Raw genomic sequence first — 20,956 nt, 5'->3', positions numbered from 1 at the left:
AGAGTGAATTTCTTCATTGTGAGTTTGCTAATACCAAAGAATCACAGATCTGGTAAAAAAAAATATGAGGGAACACAAGTCCCATATCAAGGAAGAGTTCTAGGCTTTAAAAATGGATATCTTCCATTGGTATGATAAAAGAAATATCTATCCAAAATCAATATTCAAACAGTGGTTCCTCTCACTTTATGTTATCTGAAAATACAAGAGTAACAAAGTATAAAGAAATGAGTAGTGTCATAAAATAAATTTCAAATATCTTTGCTGAAGATATAATTTATGCATATTGAAAGGAGACTGGTTGGGATGAGGGAAAAATAAACTCTTTTCCTATTCCTTGTAAGAGCTAAGTTTTAACATTTGGTTTTAAAATAATAATAGCTAACATTTGAGATTTACAAAGTGTTTTACATGTATTATATTATCTGAACCTCACAACCACCATCTTATTTTCTAAATGAGATTTCAACCCCTTTTCTCATCTGGAAAATATCTAGCTCCTTTATTGTCAATCATTTATGTATAAATGGTTCTCTACTTCTTCTTCTCTTACATCATCCTCATCACTATTCTATCCATGTCTCATTCTAAACCCTCATACTCTTTTCCAACATGCACCCTAGAATTCTCATTCTATAGTGAACAAACTCTCCTTCATCTTTGATTTTTTTCTTTCATTCTTTTCATCTCAGCTCTCACTGAAACAAAGCATTTCTGGCCAAACTCTTCATCATGGATGGAGCCTTTTCTCATACTTCCTGACACAAAGATCCTGAAGAAAGAGTTGTAATACTCTGCTCCCTACTGCCACTTCCACATTTTTCTTTTATCTCTATTACTTCTCTTCTGACATCTATAAACTAAATAAAATTCCATTCAATTCACATCTTGGTGATTCCTCTAAATTATACCTTAGTTTATTCCTTCTCCTTTCTCAAGTAGTTTAATAGCAGACTATCTTCCTCTTCTACTTGGATTCTTCCCTTATATGAGGGTATTTTCAACCTTCATATTGATGCTCCATCAAACTTTATAATCTTTCTGTTCCTCATTCTTGATCCTTCAGTTTTCCTTATCAATACTGTAAATAGTCAGTCATTCATGGAATCTAATCATCACCCACATATCCATTTTCTTAATTAGAAATTAATATTTCCTTATCTAATCATAAATTCCCTTCCATTTCTCCATGCCCATCCCTTCTAATCATATGTTGTGCTATCAATGAGAACTCCAAATCCCCCTTTCTCAAACCTTTAGTCCTACTTTGACTTCACTTTCTATGTAGTTAGCTATTCAAATCTACCTTGTCTTCTGCTCTCAAATTCTTTATTCCCTTGTACTTTGACTTCTCTTTCCTTTCCATGACTTCTCATATTAGTTTCACCATCTGCCTCCTCCAGTCCTACTTATGGACTGCTTAATGGAGCTAGAAGTCACATACTCTTGACTGAGTACATTATAATTTGTTATCCAACTTCAACTGCTCTTTCACTGTTACAAAGCAGCCCTTTTCTTCCTCTTGAATCCCTTCTCCATGCCACTCCCCACAGAAATTATTTCAAACTTCTCTTCCCTTCTCAATCTTCCTATGCCCCTTTCCTAACTCTCTCTCTCTCTCTCTCTCTCTCTCTCTCTCTCTCTCTCTCTCTCTCTCTCTCTCTCTCTCTCTCTGTCTCTGTCTCTCTCACTCCCTTCTCCCCTTTGAGGAATTTGCCTAGTACTTTACTGAGAAAATTAATTATAATTGTTTGGTCATTTTACTGTATTATCCAGTTCTTCATGACCCCATTTGAGGTTTTCTTGACAGGGATTTTGGAGTTGTTTACCATTTATGTCTCTAGCTCATTTTACAGATGAGAATTAAATGACTTGCCCAGTGGCACAGCAAGTAAGTGTCTGATTTGGACAGTGAAATTAGAATAAAGGAAGATGAGTCTTCCTGACTCCAGACCCAGCTCTCTATGCACTGTGACACCGTGTCCATGAGAAGTGACTTCCTCTTCTCCCATTTTCTTCACTTCAAAACCTTTTGACACAATCTCTCAATTTCATCTCCCTTCTCTCAGTCTTTGAAAAAGAGATATCCCTATTCTCTGCCATAAAACCCCTCAATATATTATGCCCGAGTCTCTCCTCTCCCTTTTTCTCCAGCAATTCACAATGCCCAACATACTCTCCCTTTGACTAATCTTTAATATTTCCCTATCTCCTGAGTTTTAAAAAATATTTCATTAGACCATGTTATTCTTTCAAGGTTTAGTCTCAAAGCTTCCCTCCTTTTTTAGACAAAGTCCTAGAAAAAACTTTCCATACTTACCTCCACTTCCTCCCTTTTCATAACTCCTCAACCTTTTTATAATGATCAGTCATTTCAAATACTTTCTCCAAAATTATCCATGATCATTTTTTATATTCAAAAATATCCTTTTTTCTATAACATTAATTTATTTTTAAAATATATTTTTTCAATTATGTATATAAGTAATTTTCAATGTTCATTTTTGTAAAGTTTCCCTTCTTTCCTCCCAACCTAGGAGAGCAAGTAATTTGATTTAGAATATATGTGTGCACAATCATGATATACATATTTCCATATTAGCAATGCTGTGAAAAAGGGAAAACCACAAGAAGGAAAAAAGAAAAAAATTAATAATGTAAGAGAGAGTATGCTTTGATCTCAATTCAGACTCCATAGTTCTTTCTCTGGATGTGGATGTAGATTTTCCTTCACAGGTCTTTTAGAATTGTTTTTGATCACTGTACTGCTGGGAAGAACTAAGTCTATCAAAGTTGATCATTGCACAGTGTTGCTGTTAAAGTATACAAAGTTCTTCTAGTTCTGCTCATTTCACTCAGTATCCATTCATGTAGGTCTTTCCAGGTTTTTCTGAAATCTGCCTCTCATTTTTTTTATAGAACAATAATATTACTTTATATTCATAGTTTACAACTTCTTCAACATCCCTTAATGATAGGAATCCCCTCAATTTCCAGTTCTTTGCATCACAATAAAAGCTGCTATGAATATTCTTATGGGTTTCCCCCCTTTTTTGTGTTCTCTTTGGGATGTAGACCTAGTAGGGTTATTGCTGGATCAATGAGTATGCATAGTTTTATTGACCTTTTGGGCATAGTTACAAATTGCTTTCCAGAATGGTTGGATTAGTTCATAATTCCACTAACAGAGAATGTGTCCAAGTTTTCCCACATCTCCTCTAACATTGGTCATTTCCCTTTTCTGTCATATGATAGGCATGAGATGGTACCTCAGAGTTGTTTTAATTTGCATTTCTTTAATCAATAGTGACTTAGAGCATTTTTTCATATGACTATAGATATCTTTAATTTCTTCATCTGGAAACTGCCTAATCATATCCTTTGACCATTTTTTCAACTGGGGAATGGCTTGTATTCTTATAAATTTGACTCAATTTTCTATATATTTTAGAAATAAGGCCTTTATCAGAAACTCTGGCTATAAAAATCTTTTCCCAGCTTTCTGCTTCTCTTTTTAATCTTGGTTTCATTGGTTTTTCTTGTGTTTTCTTGTGTTTTCAATTTCATGCGATCAAAATTATCCATTTTGCATTCCATAATTGTTATAATGTTCTCTATATCTTGTTTGGTCATAATAGATTTGACAGGGAAATGATTCTTTGCTCTTCTAATTGGCATATGGTATCACTCTCTATGTCTAAATCATGTGTCCATTTTGATCTTGGTATAAGGTGTGATGTGTTAGTCTATGCCTATCTTCTATCATACCATTTTTCAGTTTTCCCAGCAATTTTTGTCAAATAGTGACTTCTTATCCCTGAAGTTGGAGGATTTAGTAAACAATAGATTAGGATAGCTATTTACTACTATGTCTTGTGAACTTAATCTATTCTACAGATCTACCACTCTATTTCTTATCCGGTATGAAATAGTTTTGATAACTACTACTTTATAATATAGTTTTAGATCTGGTATTCTGACTTTATTTGGATAAAATGTGTTTTGTAATTGTGTTCATATAGTTTCTTGGTTTGTCTTGTCAGGTAGATGCCCCTTATATTTTATATTGTCTATGGTTATTTTGAATGGAATTTCTCATTCTATCTCTTGCTGCAGGGCTTTGTTGATAATATATAGAAATGCTGAAGATTTATGTAGGTTTCTTTTATATCCTATAACTTTGCTCAAGTTGTTGTCTCAAAACTAAGTCTTTTAAATCCAAGAAAAGTGCTCTTTTCTTTTAAAACTTTTTTTTTAAAAAGAATGATAGCTAATAGTTACTTCTCAACAAACATCCACACAACTTCTTCTTCAGTTTATATTTTCCAATATGGTTAATGTTGCCAGAGACTTGTTCTTTTAACTTTGGTTTGGCACCAACATTGACTGCTGTGTTTGACTAGTTTTCTTGTCTTTTGAGTTTGACTTTATTTACATTGTTGCATTTATTATGAATAGTTTTGTATTGAACTCTGATCTGTTTTCTAATCAATTGCTGAACTTAATGGTTTTTCTCTTTACCATCCTTTTCAGTCTATCTCTCCTTTTCTCCTATATAGTCTTTCCTTTCTGGGTGCCTGTCTTCACTGTATCCCTTATAGGCTCTTCATTTTCTATCACTTTATCCTCCCACCAAACATGAATGTTTCTAAAGTTCTGTCCATTTTCTCTTTTCTCTCAACATTTAGTTGCATGGATTTAACTGGCATTTCTATCAATGACTCATGTCTCTATAGCCAGTTCCAGTGTCTCCCTTGAGTTTCAAATCTACAACTCCAATTATCTATTAAATATTGTAAGCTGTGTGGCAGAGGCATCTCACATTCAACATGTCCAAAACTGAGTTCATTATCTCTTTGCCTCCAGACTCTTCTTTCCTCCAAACTTTCTCAATTTACTAAATTGTTTTAACCTCCCCAGCATCTCTAGCATCCAATCCCATCTCACTAATCACACAGCTATTTCCTAAATGTAGGTCCTCATTACCTCTTACTGAGATTATTGAAATAGCCTTCTAATTAATTGTTCTCCTTGTCTCAAATCTTTTCCTCCTTTAGTCCATCCCCCATAGTGAAGTCAAAATAGTTATCCCTTATCCAGTGCTCCTTGCTTCTAGGATAAAATATAAATTATGTTTAGTTTTTAAATCCCTTCCCAACCTGAAGTTATTTATCTTTCTAGATTTATATACCACTCCCCTCAAACAAAGATAATACAGAATCTGGCCAAACTGACTTTTTTCTTCTGTTCTTCACATATAACCCTCTACTTCCTATATTCTGGACTTTGCTCTGTCCATCCCTTCATGGAATTTATTCCCTTCTTATTTTTGCCTTATCTATTCTTTCAAGGAACAGCTCCAGCCATTCCCACCTTCTATTGGAAATCTTTCCTAATTCCCTCAAACACTAGTGCCCTCCCCTACCAAACTTCTTATTTAACCACTTTGTTTTTATTCTCTTTATATTTAATCTCTTAGATTATAGATTTATAGATCTATAGATTTATAGCTGTACTTGTCTCTCCCTCCCCCACTTCCAATAGAATGTAAGCAATTTGGAAGTAAGGATTGATTCATTTTTTTAATTTACATCCCCGGTATTCAGCCCATATCCTGGCATACTAGAAGCTTTTAATAAATGCTCATTGATTGATCAACTGTTATTCCACCTGTCTCTTGAATTGATACTTATGTGATATTGCATCTATCTGTGATCTGTGATTTGTTGTCTTATTACCCACTCCCTGCCATACTGTAAGTTCTTTTAGGGAAGTGACCACATCATAATTAAACTGTATTTCTTCCAGTGAACAGTGATTTGCACATAATTATGCTTAAGTTGTTGATTGATATTAACATTTTTTCCATCATGTATACATATATATATATATATATATACATACATATATACACATACATACATATATAGTAAATTGTAGTATATAAAATTTTTTTTTACAAAGGCAGAATTGGAGATGTAATAAAAGTATTCTTTGGAAGCTTAAGGCAGCTTATATTTAATTGTAAGACTCTTTCCGTGAAGTGGACTGTAACCGGTAATCAGAGACAAGTGGTAGTTCTAAAAACACTTTTATCCTCTAGAACTCAGAAGGATAAATTTTGTGCAAAGCATTGTTCTCTTTAAACCACAATTTATATATTTCATGTAAATTACATTTTTGATATAAAAAGAATGACAGTGACTTTTAAAAGTTCTAAGGTCTATCACCTTGCCTTGCACATATTAGATTCTCAAACATTTTAAATGAATGAATAAATTACCTAACTCCACCATATATCCCAAAATGCTCCAAAAAAACTATAGAAAGTTTGGTTCAGAAAGGACTATCCTTAAAGTGCTCTAAAGAGGAATTTAGAGTCAGAGATATTGTTGAATCCTTTTAATGGTTATCAACTTTCCATTTGGGGTTTTCTTGGATGAGGAAACTAAGGTTAAACTGAGGAAATAGGGGTTAAGTGACTTGCTTAGGGTGATAAAAAGTAAGTGTCTGAAAAGGGATTTGAATTTGGATCTTCCTGACTTTAGGCCTGGCACTTTATCCACTAGCTGCCCTACATATAGAATCAGAAAACTTGGCTTCAATTTTTGACTGTCACATTCTACCTGTGTAACCTTAGATAGTCTCTTAACTTCTTTGGACCTCATTCATGAAGTGAGTGAATTGGTCTAGATGATGCCAAAGGTCCCTTCCTTTTTTAACCCTATGATTCCATGACCTTTTTTCTTTCAATACTAAAGTTCTATTATTCTTACAAGTCTTTAGGGACTGCTTTGAGGTTGTGTTGATGACACCTAATGGTAATGAGTCAGTATGACATACTGCTTTAAAGAACTCAAAGAATGTACTTAGGAAGTTTCCTTGAAGTACCATGAACATTCCCAAGATATACTTCTCAAATGTCAGGCAATGGAAAGAAACAAGCCTTGATGAACCAGCCCATGTTGTAATTAAATAACTTGAATGGTCTTTCTCTTTTAATAATAGGGAGTGAGGAGAGAGGCATTGTCTCAAAGTCCTCATCTCATAAATTCTTACCTTGGAAAGAAAATGCTATGATTCATCTCTGTAGCCTAGCCTTGTATAGACAAATACAGGCAGAGAATAATTATGAGATGTCATAGTAGAAATCCTTATTGATTCATTTACCCAAATTTGAGAGAAACATAAAATGTTTTTACTGTTCCCAAGGGATTTCTTTTAGTTTTTTTGTAAGGCAATGGAGTTAAGTGGCTTGGCCAAGGCCGCACAGCTAGGTAATTGTTAAGTGTCTGAGGACAGATTTGAGCTCAGGTATTCCTGACTCCAGGGTTGGTGCTCTATCCACTGCACTACCTAGCTGCCCCTCCCAAGGGATTTCTTGACTCCAATGGACGGATATAAAAGAAAGGAAGGAAAGGATGGAAGGATATATAAAAAAAGGAAAAAAAATGATAAATATTGCCTTTTGACCAGGATAACTATGGCAGCTAGATGTCACAGCGGATAGAGTACTGAGAGTGAGGAAGACCTGAGTTCAAGTCTGGTTTCAGATATTTATTAGCTGTGTGAACCTGGGAAAGTCATCAAACCTTGGTTGCTCTATTCTTCATCTGTAAAATGGAAAATCATATCAATATCTTTACTAAGAAAATCCTAAATAAGATCACAGAGTTGAATACAACTGAAGCAACTCAATAACAACCAATACATTTTGACCAATAAATTAAATGAAAGAAAATAATAAATAATTAAATAAGAGAAGGAGCAAGAGAATAAAGGACAATTATTAACAACTGTTTACTAATAACTCATAAAATCTGAAAAGGATGGGATCTTGTAAGCCATCTAATCCAACCTTTATCTTTTCTAGGCATCTCCAACATTCACCCTTTCCTGAAAGATCTCTGATCATAGGAACTCTACTTCCTGGCAGCCTAGTTTACTTTGGCAAAGATATGGTAGTTAATGAACATTAATTAATTAAGTTAATGAAGATTTACTTTGATGAAAAACAGAATCAGTATAATTCTTCTACTACACCACAATCCTTCAAATACATAGTAAATTGCTATGATACTCCTGGTCTTAAACATTTTTTTTCTCATTATTATTAAATACCTTTTCCTACTTCTACTGATTCTTCTATTTTGGGATATCAAGGTATTTCACCATCCAGGTTGCCTTTCTTCAATCATAAATGTTTGCTAAAATACCAGAGCCTAGACCACTAGATTTGGACATTTTTCTTTAGACTTTATTATTTTGTTTACTTCATAAAGCATACCTATATTTTTACTGAAGTTTCCTTGTAGACTTTGAATAAAGGATTCTTCATAAATATATATTATTATAATATAACCACTTACTCTTTTAGCATGTCTTTTCAAAGGTTTCACCTTGATGAAGTCATATGTCAATTTATATCTTTCAGGCTGCATTAAACAAGAAGATATACTTTCTCTTATCATGAAAACATTATTTGAGAGAAGATTAATACTACATTTTGTGCAACCATTACATCTCATATCATGGCTGCTTGTGTCATTTATTTTGAAACCTATTGCCTCTTTAAAACCTGCCCGACTTCCAATTTATCAAAAGAAACCCTTTATAGCTGCTTGGAATGCCCCAACAGATCAGTGTTCAACAAGGTATAATATAATATTGAATTTAAAAATGTTTCATGTCATTGGCAGCCCATTGGCCAAAGCAAGAGGGCAAAATGTTACTATATTTTATGTCAATAGGTTGGGATATTATCCCTGGTATACAACACAAGGAGTTCCTATTAATGGGGGACTTCCCCAGAACATTAGTTTGCAAACCCATCTGGAAAAAGCTGGTCAAGACATCAATTATTATATTCCAGCTGAGGATTTCAGTGGACTTGCTGTTATAGACTGGGAATATTGGAGGCCTCAATGGGCACGGAACTGGAACACAAAAGATGTATATAGACAGAAGTCAAGAAAGCTCATTTCTGAAATAAAAACAAATGTATCAGCCAGTGATATTGAAAATTTAGCCAAAATCTCTTTTGAAGAAAGTGCAAAAGCTTTCATGAAGGAAACCATCCAGTTGGGACTTAGGAACCGCCCCAGGGGCCTCTGGGGTTACTATTTATATCCTGATTGTCACAATTACAACATTTTTGACCAAAATTATACTGGCTCATGCCCAGAAGATGAAGTTTTGAGGAATAATGAACTTTCCTGGCTTTGGAACAGTAGTGCGGCTTTATATCCTTCCATTGGAGTCAAGAAATCCCTTGGGAACAGTAAAAACATTTTACGCTTCTCTCAATTTAGGGTAAATGAATCAATAAGGATTTCTACCATGACGTCTCATGACTATGCTCTGCCTGTATTTGTCTATACAAGGCTAGGATACCGAGATGAACCATTACATTTTCTTTCCAAGGTAAGAATTCATGAGATGAGGACTTTGAAACAAAATGGTTTCTAAATTCTCTGATTTTGATCTATTTTCTCATTTAAGAGAAGAATTCTCACTTCCTCTTCCCATTAAACTTCTAGGTGGCAAATGTTAGCTTTGAAAATCCCTGAGTCAGTCTAAGTGAAATGGAGAGACAGAGTTAATTCTTGATTGATTTTTTTAGTTTGAGAATCATCTGAAGATTTTGAATCCCTTCTTTTCTGAGACCTCATTTTTGGACCATTGATCACAATCTGTGTGATCAGAAAGTAAATAGTGGAAAGATATAAAATGGCCCAAAAAGACATTGGAATTATTCTGTCATCAGAATTTTAATTCTCAATTTGATCCAACATATTTATTAAATTCATGACTATGTGATAGGTGTTGAAGATGCAAAAATGCAAAAAAAAGTAAAACAGTTTAAGAGCTATATTCCTTAGGGTTGGGGATTACAACATGTACAAAGATAGATAAATTCAAAGAACATAGGAAGTACATGTAAAATAATATTAGATAGAAGACAACATTGACAGGCATAGCCTTCTCCGGAAAGTGATATTTGAGTTGGGGCTTGAATGAAGTTGGGGCTTGAATGAAGTTGGGTTTTCCAAGAGGCAGAAGAAAGGAGAGAGAGAATTCCAGATATAGGAGACAGCCAAGCAAAGCTGTCAAGTGGGACATGAAATGTCTTATATTGAGAATAGCAAACTAGTTTGATGCACTAGTTTTATGAGAAGTTTGAGTTTTTGATAGAGAATGATTTGAAATTACCCTGGAAAGTTAGGTTAGAAATATTGTGAAGCCTTTACATGACAAAGGAGTTTGAATTTTACTTTAGAAGCAATAAGGAACAACTCAAATTTCTTGAGGGCAGATTTGCACTTTGGGAACATTATTTTGGCAGTCATTTGGAAAATAGAAGGGAGAGGGGAGACTTTTTAAATCCATCCTGCACAGTTAGCCAATGTTAGAATGGGAAGGTTGTATATAAATAGAATATAAGCTCCTAGGGTATATCAACATTATTGCATTTATATAGAGTTTTACAATTTGCAAAGCACATTCCATTTATTATCCTTTTTAAAGTTAAAATTATCAATATTGAAGTTTTATTTATTTTGTCAAATTACATTTCCAATTACATTTTTTGTTTTGTTTTTTTTGCAAGGCAATAGTGTCAAGTGACTTGCCCGAGTTCACACAGCTAGGTAATTATTAAGTGTCTGAGGCCAAATTTGAACTCAGGTCCTCTTGACTCCAGGGCCAGTGATTTATCCACTGTGCCACCTAGCCCCCCCCCAATTTGATTTTGATAACAATCCTTTGAGATAGGTGCACATAACACTCATTTTATAGATGAGGAAATTAAGACTGGAAGAGTGACTTCCCCAGGGTTTAAGTATTTAAGTCAGGATTTGAACTCAAGCCTTCTTGATTCTATGAACAGTATTTTACTATGACAATACTTTGATGGCAAGGACTGGTTATTAAAAAAATTATTATTTTTTTCCTTCAGTATCCCCAATGTCTTTCTCTGTTTGGTACACAGAAAATAATAAATGTATGTAGATTGCCACTTTAAAAGTAAAAATGAAAGATAGACTAGAGAGTAATAAAGAATGTTCTGGGATGGTTTGCTCCTGTTTTTAAATATGAAATCTCAGAGTATGTCTATCATCTCAAATATTGTTGATATAGCAGATGATGAATCTTCAACAGGTCATTATTCAACTTTTGACAAAAGGTGAAGGTGGAAATAGCAACTCTTTCCTAAAGTGAAGTTTTGGTTTAGATGACTGCATTGTCCTTGCACTTATGACCATAACTAAAAGTTTGTTGGATAGAAAACTTTTAGAGATCAATTTAAAGACTAATCTCACTCCATATCTCTGTCTCTCTGTTTCTGGGCCTTTTTGCTGTTTCTCTGTCTCTCTGTGTGCTCCTCAAAACACATAATTCTTTAAAGAAAACATCCAAAAACTTTTATTTGGCCTAGACAGTTTTTCAACCAGGTTCCTCTTCTTTACCTGTCCTCCAACTGAAACATCTGGAGAAAGCATATTATATGGAAACCTCAGTTTTGAGTAACAATGAGTTAATATTCTGTGAGTGTGGTGGCTATTGAAGGGTTTAATAGGCACCAAGGAATACTGGCACATTAATTTGAACATTTCAGCATTCCTGTTGTTATAGGTTTGACAATCTGCAGTGCATTAGAGTACAAAGAAAATGTTACCAGAGTATATCTTTTTGAATCTGAGGCTCAGTGTCTACCAGACCAAGTATACAACTTTGAACCAACCATGTGCATGTCACTTAGACATCTCTCCTGAAGGGTATACAATGTTAAGACTCCTGGATTTGGAGTCATAGGATTTTAGCTTAAATCCTATCTATTTTTATTTTTTATTTTTTGGTAGGCAATAGGTTTAATGATTTGCCCAAGGCCACACAGCTAGCAAATATCAAGTGTCTGAGTTCAGATATGAACTTGGACTAGAGTCCTTCTAACATCAGAGCTAGTGCTCTATGCACTGTGCCATCTAGCTGTCCTCAAATCCAAACTACAAACTACATTTCTTACCTTGGAAAAATCTCTTACATGTTTCTTTCACTTGATGGACTCCTCCACCAAACTACAATGAATTCTTTGGTTTATTGGTTGACATTCAAATGAGGGTCTCAAATTTCTCATTTGTAACACAAGAAAGTTGGACTAGACTCTCTTATAAATCCCTTCCAGATCTTTTTTTTTAAGGTTTTCTCAAGGCAAAAGCGGTTAAGTGGCTTGCCCAAGGCTACACAGCTGGGTAATTATTAAATATCTGAGGTCTGATTTGAACTCAGGTACTCCTGACTCCAGATCCAGTGCTCTATCCACTGTGCCACCTAGCCTCCCCCCCTTCCAGTTCTTAACCTATGATTTATGACTCAAATGTGGCAAGAAATGCCATGTCTACTTACTATCTTTGAATGGAAGGAAAATGTTTAGTATTTGAAAATGTTGGTTAAACAACTAATGAAAGAATACCTTTTTTGAATGTCAAAATTTAGAACAATAAATTACCAGGAAAATCAAGGGATTCATTACACATTGACAGAGGATAAAGTTGATAACAGTGAAAGAAAAGTGTAACAGTATTTGAAATCATTGGGAGTTGTCAACTCTGTGTTCCCTAGAAGTGCAAAAGAAAAAAAAAACCTGTCTTATCTATGTTTTTCAAAATAGTCATGGCTTATATCTCTAACTATAAAAAGCTAGACTTTCTATTCTATTTTTAGCTTAAAAAGAGCCTTGTCCCAAGTCATAATAAATTTATCTCCCTGGGAGTTAGTATTAAAGTCTAATGTGGTTCAGAGCAGTCATTTTAATAGATTAATTTAAGATTGCTAGAACATGGTATACAATTAGTTTTCCTTTTCACTTGGTCCAAACACTGAAATTTCAAATCATTGCTCAGGAGAGAGAGATTATGATGGCCAGATTGAAAGATTGGAAGATGGGGTGGGGCAGTGAGGTGGCATAGTGGATAGAGTACCTGCTCTGGAGTCAGGAAGGCCTGAGTTCAAATTCAGCCTCAGAAACTTAATAATTGTCTAGCTGTGTGACCTTGGGCAAGTCACTTAGCCCCATCACCTTAAGTAAATAAAATAAAAAAAAACAGAGGAATGAAAGATAGGAAGATGCCATGTGTATCTTCCTCTCCAAATCTTACTGTTCTGTAATCATCTTTTTCCTCCCTTTCACCACCCTCTATCAAAAAATAGACAAGAAAAGTACATAAAGCACATTCTTACTAAGGTGCAAATGACTGATAATTTATATCCTTGATTCTCCACCCCATAATGTCATCCCTAAGGCTACTAGTATTTTCTCCCCAAATATAGTTATGTTGTATTTATTTTGTATATAATGTATCATATGTATGTGTTTTCACAGGATAGCAATCTCTTATAGAATAGAATGTTCAGTTTTTGGAGACCAGGACTCTATTTTTTTTTTTTTTGTCTTTTCAAAGTACAATATAAGTTCTTTTTAAGTTCTTTTTGTTTGATTGACTTGTTGATTGCCCTTAGCCAGGTATTTTCATTTTAACAGGATCATTTTCATCTTAACAAGGAATGCTGTTTACAAAGGTAGAATTTTTTTGGACATGGGGGCATGGTTGATCAATCTGTTAGAAAGGGAGGAATTCTAACTTCTACCAGCTACTCAATAATTCATACTCCCATACTTTGACTATGAGGAATCAAAGATTCTAGATTTTTAGTTCCTGGCCATTAAGTACCTGACCTCCATGAAATAATTACACAACTTGAGAGATATTCAATGGGAATTGCCATTTACATGAATTTTTAGGGAAAAATGAAATCCATGATGAAGATACTACCAAGTAAATGGTCTATTAATATTAATTAAAATATTAATTTAATACATACATACACACACACACACACACACACACACACACACATATATATATATATATACATATATATATATATATATATATACACACATATATCTATCTATATAAATAATGACTCCTATATAGAGAGAGAGGGAGAAGGAGGACGGGATCTGTGAATTCTAGAATAAGAAAATTCCCTTTAGAAGTTCAAGTAGCAGTCTTCTCAGTAACTAATAGTCTTAGAATATTGGGCTCCTTTACTGAACTTTAGACTCTTATTTATGCTTTTCTTACAGCACTCTTTCTCTTTCTAATTTTTTCTCTACTTCTCCTATTTAATCTTCAAATCCTTTTTGAGCTCTTCCATGAATTGTGATCATATTTTTCTTTTTGTTTGATCTTCCCTGCCACCAGAGTCAAGATCTTTTACTGATGTTTGTTCATTTTTTTCCAGCTCATTTCTTTACTTTTAACTCTATACTAAAGTGAGATTTTGTTTCCAGAGTGGAGGAGGCACTGTCCCAAACCTCATTGTATGTATTTGTAAAAAAGACCTCTCCTGCAAACCTTCTAAGTTGTCTTGGGCTGAAAAATCCTTTCAATTAATCCTTTATAAGTTCAGAATTTGTTTTGTCACATTATTCAAAGTTGTTTAGAGGGGTTTTGGGGAGAGCTCAGGTGAGCTCTTGTCTTTTATCCACCATCTTGGCTCCACCTCCTTTACAATTTCATAAAATATTATGTCTAGGCTCTTGTTTTGGATCATGGCTTTCAGGTAGTCTAACAAATTATCTCTTCCATCTATTTTCCAGGTCAGTTGTGTTTCTAATGTAATATTTTACATTTTCTTCAACTTTTTTCACTCTTTTAACTTTGTTTCATTGTTTCAATATGTCTCATTGACTCATTATGTTCCACTTTCCTAATTCTAATTTTTAAGGAACTATTTTCTTCTGAACTTTTTTTTGAGCTTTTATACCTCTTTTTCCATTAGACCAATTCTGCTTTTTAAGGAGTTCTTTTCTACAGCATTTTTATGCCTCTTTTATCAAGCTTTTAAAATTTCTATTCATAATTTTGTTGCATCATCCTCATATTTTAAAACTTTTCTTCCATCGCTCATCTCTTTCTTTAACTCCTGTAGGAATTTTTGTTGGGTTTGTATACAGTTAATGTTTTTCTTTGGTGCTTTGCTTGTAGTTGTTTTCATGTTATTGTCTTCTTCTGAGTTTGTATTTTGGTCTTCCCTGTCGCTATGGTAATTTTTTGTGCTCAAGTGCTTTTTATGTTTGCTGACTTTTAAAACCCATCCTTTGACTTAAACTTTATGTTAATATTGGGCTCTCACCTTGGGATAGGGAGGCACTGTCCCAAGGTTTGGGGATTTTTTTATGCTTCTGTTTTAAGAGCTAGTTCTGAGGATCTTCAAGTTTTTGGTCTTCCAAGAAGACATGATCTGGGGAGTGATGTGGTCATTGTTCTCCCCATCTGCACTCTGGTCTTTACCCAGGAAAGTCCCTTACGTTGCTGCAATTGCAAGCTTTATTATTCCTCTCTTGGAACTGTTCCCTTGTGATTGATTATGATTCCTCCTCTCCATCTTGACCCAGAACTATATATATATATATATATATATATATATATATATATAATATATGTATATATATATATATATATATATATATCTATGTGTGTGTGTATATGTTTGTATAAGTAGTAGAATTGTCAGTCAGGGTAAGGTATACTCAATGTCAGTAGAGATTTTCTTGATCAGTTATCTGACTCTCTTACTGTCTCTGGGTTTAAAGGACCCAAAGCTGCTGCTGCTGCTATTCCTGCCACTATTTGCATGTGTTCTGGATAAGCTTCTGGTGTCATTAAAGTCACCTATCAATCTCCTCAATTTTCTTAGACTGGGAAAAATGTATCACCTTGATTTGGCTCCTCCAAAATTGGATTTGAAGCATTTTTTAAAAGTTGTTTGGAGGGAAATGTTGAGAGAGTGCAAATGGACTGCTGTCAGTTTTTCTTTTAAGATTTTTCAAGCACAATTTTCCTTCTATGATATTTTAAAATTATCTTTTATATTCATTTCTGTGTATAAGAAGTGCTGCTTAGCATAAAAATGATGAGCTAAGAATGAAGAACATCAAAGCATTTTCTTTGAAATTAAAGAGAAATGATTTCTGGGGATTCTGAAAAAGAGATCTGGAGATCTGAGCAAATTTGAATCTGGCTATTTTTAATAGAATGATCCTTTGCCTTGAACTTGGATCAGGGCTGACTCACAACAGTCAAAATTGTTGTAGAAATTAAGTGAATTACCAAATGCAATATTGAAAAATGAAAAGGGAAAATGGTAGGGAAAGGAGTCACCATGACATTTGGAGAAAGACAGGGAACATCTGGATTCTGTTTCATGAACTATATGTTAACTAGTTTTTTGGGGGAGGGCAATAACAGTAAAAATCACTCGAATTCAATGAAATGATCTATTTGTCTTTGCTTAAAAATACCTACATTTGGCTTTAATTCAAACCTTTAAAAATTGGTTTCCATGTTCACAAGATCACATAACTTCATTCAAAATTTATTCTGTTCTAGAAAGGCAGGAAATATATTGTTTAAAATAAAAAAGTGAATTCAGACATCCCTAGTAATTTGAAAGCATCTTCTTTTTTCATTTATTTTATAAAATTTTGGAGTGATGTTTTGTAGTCAAATAGACAATGTTGTTTCTTTTCATTATAGCAAGATTTAATTAGTACCATAGGAGAAAGTGCTGCCTTGGGAGCTGCAGGCATTGTTATTTGGGGAGACATGAATTTAACTTCATCTGAGGTAAGTCAGTGCCTTAGTGACACATTTTATAAAAGGAAATGTGTTTGCCCTCCCTTTTCTCCCAAGTTCTTATAGTTCCCATAATACAGTTGTAGAGATAGAATGAGTGGTATTAGCATTTGAAGATTCAAGGGAAAAGATGTCTCTTTCAGTATTTAGTATGCATTATCTCTGGAAAAAATCAGTTTAAAAATAGCCATTTTAAAAATGACTTGTGCATTTCTTCTAAACCTCAAAGAAATTATGCTCAAATGATGTTACCATGGTTTACACTGGAAAAAAAAATGGCTTTTTTCCTGGACTTTCAATTAGACTGTTTCATGAAACTATTCCTGCTAGCATGCTGCTAAAACTCCCCCTTGTCCATATAAAGATCCAGAAGGAGGATCATATCATAGTATGCTTCTCCCCAAGATCCAAGTATGTGTTTTGTGACAAAAATTTTTAGTTTTAGTGGGTTTTTTTTTTGGAAGGTCTACTCCTAGCTACAGAGGATTCTTAGAAAAATTGAATGAACTGCACAATGTTAACAGCAAGAAGCTCTCTCTTTTTTTGTGTGTGCCTATAAAAGATGGTCATATAGTTTAGCAGGAGATACCTAAGGAGGGAGGAATATCACCAGGAAGGGTTCTTTCCCCAATTCCACACAAACACACACACACACACACACACACACACCTCCTCCAAAGCAAGGGCCACCCACTGATCATTACCTCCCTCCCACCAGGACCTGGAATGACAGTTCTAAAGTAAGACTGAAAAAATCAAGGAAAGGATAGAAGTGGGAATTTCTCCAGATTGTTTTGGCAAGATGATTTTTTGATTAGGACAAGTAGTAGCAGTAGTAGTAGTCTATGCTTGATTTCAATTCATAGGAGTCTGCTGAAGATCATAACAAATCAGGTAGATAGAATTTGTGGCCTCTTTGTAACTTCACATGAAAAAAAGGGAACCTGTCTATTCCAAGTGTTTGTGGTCATCTTTCTGGTATGCATTAGGATATAAGCCTAGCAGAGTATAACTTAGGAAACTTTCAACCTGAGTACTTATCTAGAAAGGCTACTTGGAAAGACTTTGGATTGTGTGTGTCAGTAAGTCTGTCAAGTATGCCCAAATGTAAGTGGCATCAACAAAATGAAGAGTTGTCTTGGGTGGGGGACAAGTTCCACTGTGAAAAAAATGTCAAATTATGCAGCCCTTCTTCCCAAAAGATTGGGAGTAGGAAATTAAAGATGAAGAAACTCAAAATATTTGTGACCTGGGGCCAGGGAGAGGTTAGGTATTGTCCAAGGTGGAAAAAAGAAGGTAAATCAGAGAAACTTTGGCAAATATTAATCAAAGATATACTTTTAGGGGAAGTATTAAGTGGTAACTTTTTGGGGTTAGAGCTAAAAAGCCAGGTCCCTGATATCACCTCTGAAAACAATTTCATTTTCATATACCGCATCAATTAGGCATTACAATTTCAAAGAACACAGATAAAGCTTCCTACTAAGTTAGTCTAACTTATTAATAGGGTTAGTTAGCACAAAAACTCTGTATGCATACTAACTCATACAAGAAGGCGACCAGGTTTGTGTCTTTCTACCTTACTGCCATCCCTGGGTCCCCATCTTTGTTTGGTTTGAAAAAATTAGGTTGTACCTCATAACTGATACTAGAAAGATAATGTGAACATAAACTTCAAATTGTTATAACAATTAATTTATCAACCAATTTTTATGAAGCATCTATAAGAAGCCAGACACTATGCTGGATAATGGGAAATGTATCAGTTATCATTGTCATCCAGATGATAACAACTGAACTAGGAAATGACCCAGCAATCCTAAGGGTTGTACTTTCTTATACTAAGTTAAATGAATGGAACCGAAGGCTTAAAACATGGGCTGCTAGAGTCAGGTGCTACAGTCATGGCTAGCCATTCATTGGTTGCCCTAGATGTCTACCTATATTCTTTGGGACTCCCATTCCACCTTGAGACTTTTGTGCCATAGATCACTTGGGCAGTAGGGGTGGTTATGTTTGTGGAGTACAAGAGTTCACTAATTAAAACCAAGAGCACTGGTTTCATCTAAAGACTTTCAGTATTGGACTAGAAGCAGTAACTATGCTGTTTTTGTAGTAATAATGGAACCCTTCTGTGTTCTCCTCTTCTAGGGCAATTGTACAAAGGTGAAACAGTTTGTTATGTCTGATTTTGGGAGCTACATCATTAATGTAACCAAAGCAGCTGAAGTATGCAGCAGATACCTGTGTAGGAATAATGGGCGATGTGTAAGAAAAATCTGGAAAGCAGCAGATTACCTCCACCTGAACTCAGAAAACTGCCAGATTGAGATCTCTGACAATGGAGAATTTGTTGTGAAAGGACAACCATCTGATTTGGACTTGGAAGTAATGGCAGAGAAATTTTCTTGTCACTGTTATCAGGGATATAGGGGAAATGATTGCAGAGAAATTAAGACATCTGACAATCACTCTGGTGTTGCTTTTTCCTCTGGATCAAGAACAGTACAGTGTCTACTAGTGTTAGTCTGTTATTTGAACTTTAAGTACTAAGGTAAATTTTAAAAAAGGGGTATATTTAGTCTCTAGAGTAATCAATTAGGAAAGAGACTAAAATTATGATCATTTCTCCCTCCATTAAAATCAGTTGAGATGATAAATAGGTATATTACAGCTGACATTTAAGTCATTAAATTTTTTCCCCTAAGCACTAATATAAATTATAAAATTCCATTCTTACAACTATCATGAGAAGTAAGACCTAGCAGCATTGGGATGAACCAGTGATGATACAGCATTGATACAGCAAACTGCCAGTGAGTAATCTTGACCAATACAGATGAGCAACTTGTAAAAACTTAGTGGGTTTTTTTTTTTTAGGTTTTTGCAAGGGCAACGGGGTTAAGTGGCTTGTCCAAGGCCACACAGCTAAGTAATTATTAAGTGTCTGAGACCGGATTTGAACCCAGGTACTCCTGACTCCAGGGCCGGTGCTTTATCTACTATGCCACCTAGGTACCCCAAACTTAATCTTAAAGGCTGATCAGTGAGAAGGAAGGAGGGATCAAGTGACATGCCCAAGGGCACTACCTTAGTCATATAGAAATAGGCTTAAGTTTTTCTTATAAAACATGTTGTGTGACCTTGAGTTAGACCCTTATTCTCTCACCAGTATTTTTAATTGCATTTTATAGAAGAGACTCAGAGCATCTAAGTTATGATATTAAAATTTAGTTCTCTACTGACTCCAAAGTCAATGCTTTTTCACTACTTGTTATATAAAACATTAAGTACAAATAGAAATATGTACTTTCTTTTGGGCCTGATTTGCCTTAGATACCAAAACAATAGTCTTGTTTTCCCCTTCTTTATGGATTTAGAGCTGGAAAAAAGTATACTTTGTTCAACTCTTATAGCTCTTAGTTGAAAATGATGTGATTGACATTTTTGGGAGAAGCTCATTAAATAAAAAGTCTTGCAATATTTTTAGAATGTTATTTCAATTAAATTCAGGTTTTAAGACATACAATTGATATTCTTTGGGACTTTCACTAGATATAATTTATAGATGTCATAACAAAGGATATAAGAAGGACATGTACTAAAATTTGACATCAAATTGGGTATCTTTTGTCTAGAAATTCATGTAAAGACCAGGTCTATCAGGCTTACAGGAACCTCAGGTCATTGAAATATTGGAACTATTTTATAATCAAATAAATGTTCTTTAAAAAACACAAAAAGTAGAGTAAGCCTGATTCCAACCACTTATAAATAGCACAAACTGAATAGGGTATACAATTCTTTGGTTTCTATACCAAAGGGTTCATTGGTTACTCTGGCTATTTTTCTACTTCTCCCCGCCTCCCAGTGGCAGAGGACTAAGTATTACCAGACTACCTCAGATGTTCATAACTTCATCAGTTGACATCTGCGAGATGCAACAAGGGGGAACTACCAATTTTGGAGTTTGAACAACTTTTCTCTTGATTTTCTGAGATAATAGAAGGAGAACTTTCTACTATTTTTAAAATAGAAGAAGCACAAACAGAGGAAGGAATGAATTGTGCCAATGTTTGGATTATAGAAACTAGTCCATTTCTTACTTACTACTTCCCTTCTATTACCATCAACACTGCTTTCCTGTATAAATTTTCAATGTTCAAAATACAGATATCTACTTTGAAGCCAAAATTTCTGGGATGACATCTATTCCACATATGATGTGGTTTTATTGCCTTTGATATATTGCC

The 20,956-nt window shown here is 34.5% G+C and overlaps 1 protein-coding gene across 1 annotated transcript; it reads left to right on the top strand.

Annotated features, from left to right (window-relative positions):
- Positions 1 to 8,469: 8,469 nt before the first annotated feature.
- Positions 8,470 to 19,256, top strand: LOC141493821 (hyaluronidase-4-like). The gene is made up of 3 exons (XM_074195139.1): positions 8,470 to 9,423; positions 16,605 to 16,694; positions 18,855 to 19,256. The coding sequence occupies exons 1-3, from the start codon at positions 8,470 to 8,472 to the stop codon at positions 19,254 to 19,256; spliced, it is 1,446 nt and encodes a 481-aa protein (XP_074051240.1).
- Positions 19,257 to 20,956: the final 1,700 nt, after the last annotated feature.

This window comes from Macrotis lagotis, chromosome 7, assembly GCF_037893015.1.
Source record: "Macrotis lagotis isolate mMagLag1 chromosome 7, bilby.v1.9.chrom.fasta, whole genome shotgun sequence".
Classification (NCBI taxonomy): domain Eukaryota; kingdom Metazoa; phylum Chordata; class Mammalia; order Peramelemorphia; family Peramelidae; genus Macrotis; species Macrotis lagotis.
The sequence above is the reverse complement of the archived record's forward strand: the minus strand, read 5'-3'. Positions and strand labels throughout refer to the sequence as shown.

What these genes read in the sequence shown, in the direction of transcription:
- LOC141493821 (XM_074195139.1), top strand. Translation starts at nt 8,470, where the DNA reads ATGAAAACATTATTTGAGAGAAGATTAATACTACATTTTGTGCAACCA. An exon ending in CATTACATTTTCTTTCCAAG is followed by an intron (nt 9,424 to 16,604) that starts GTAAGAATTCAT and finishes TTTTCATTATAG; the next exon opens with CAAGATTTAATTAGTACCAT. An exon ending in TGAATTTAACTTCATCTGAG is followed by an intron (nt 16,695 to 18,854) that starts GTAAGTCAGTGC and finishes CTCCTCTTCTAG; the next exon opens with GGCAATTGTACAAAGGTGAA.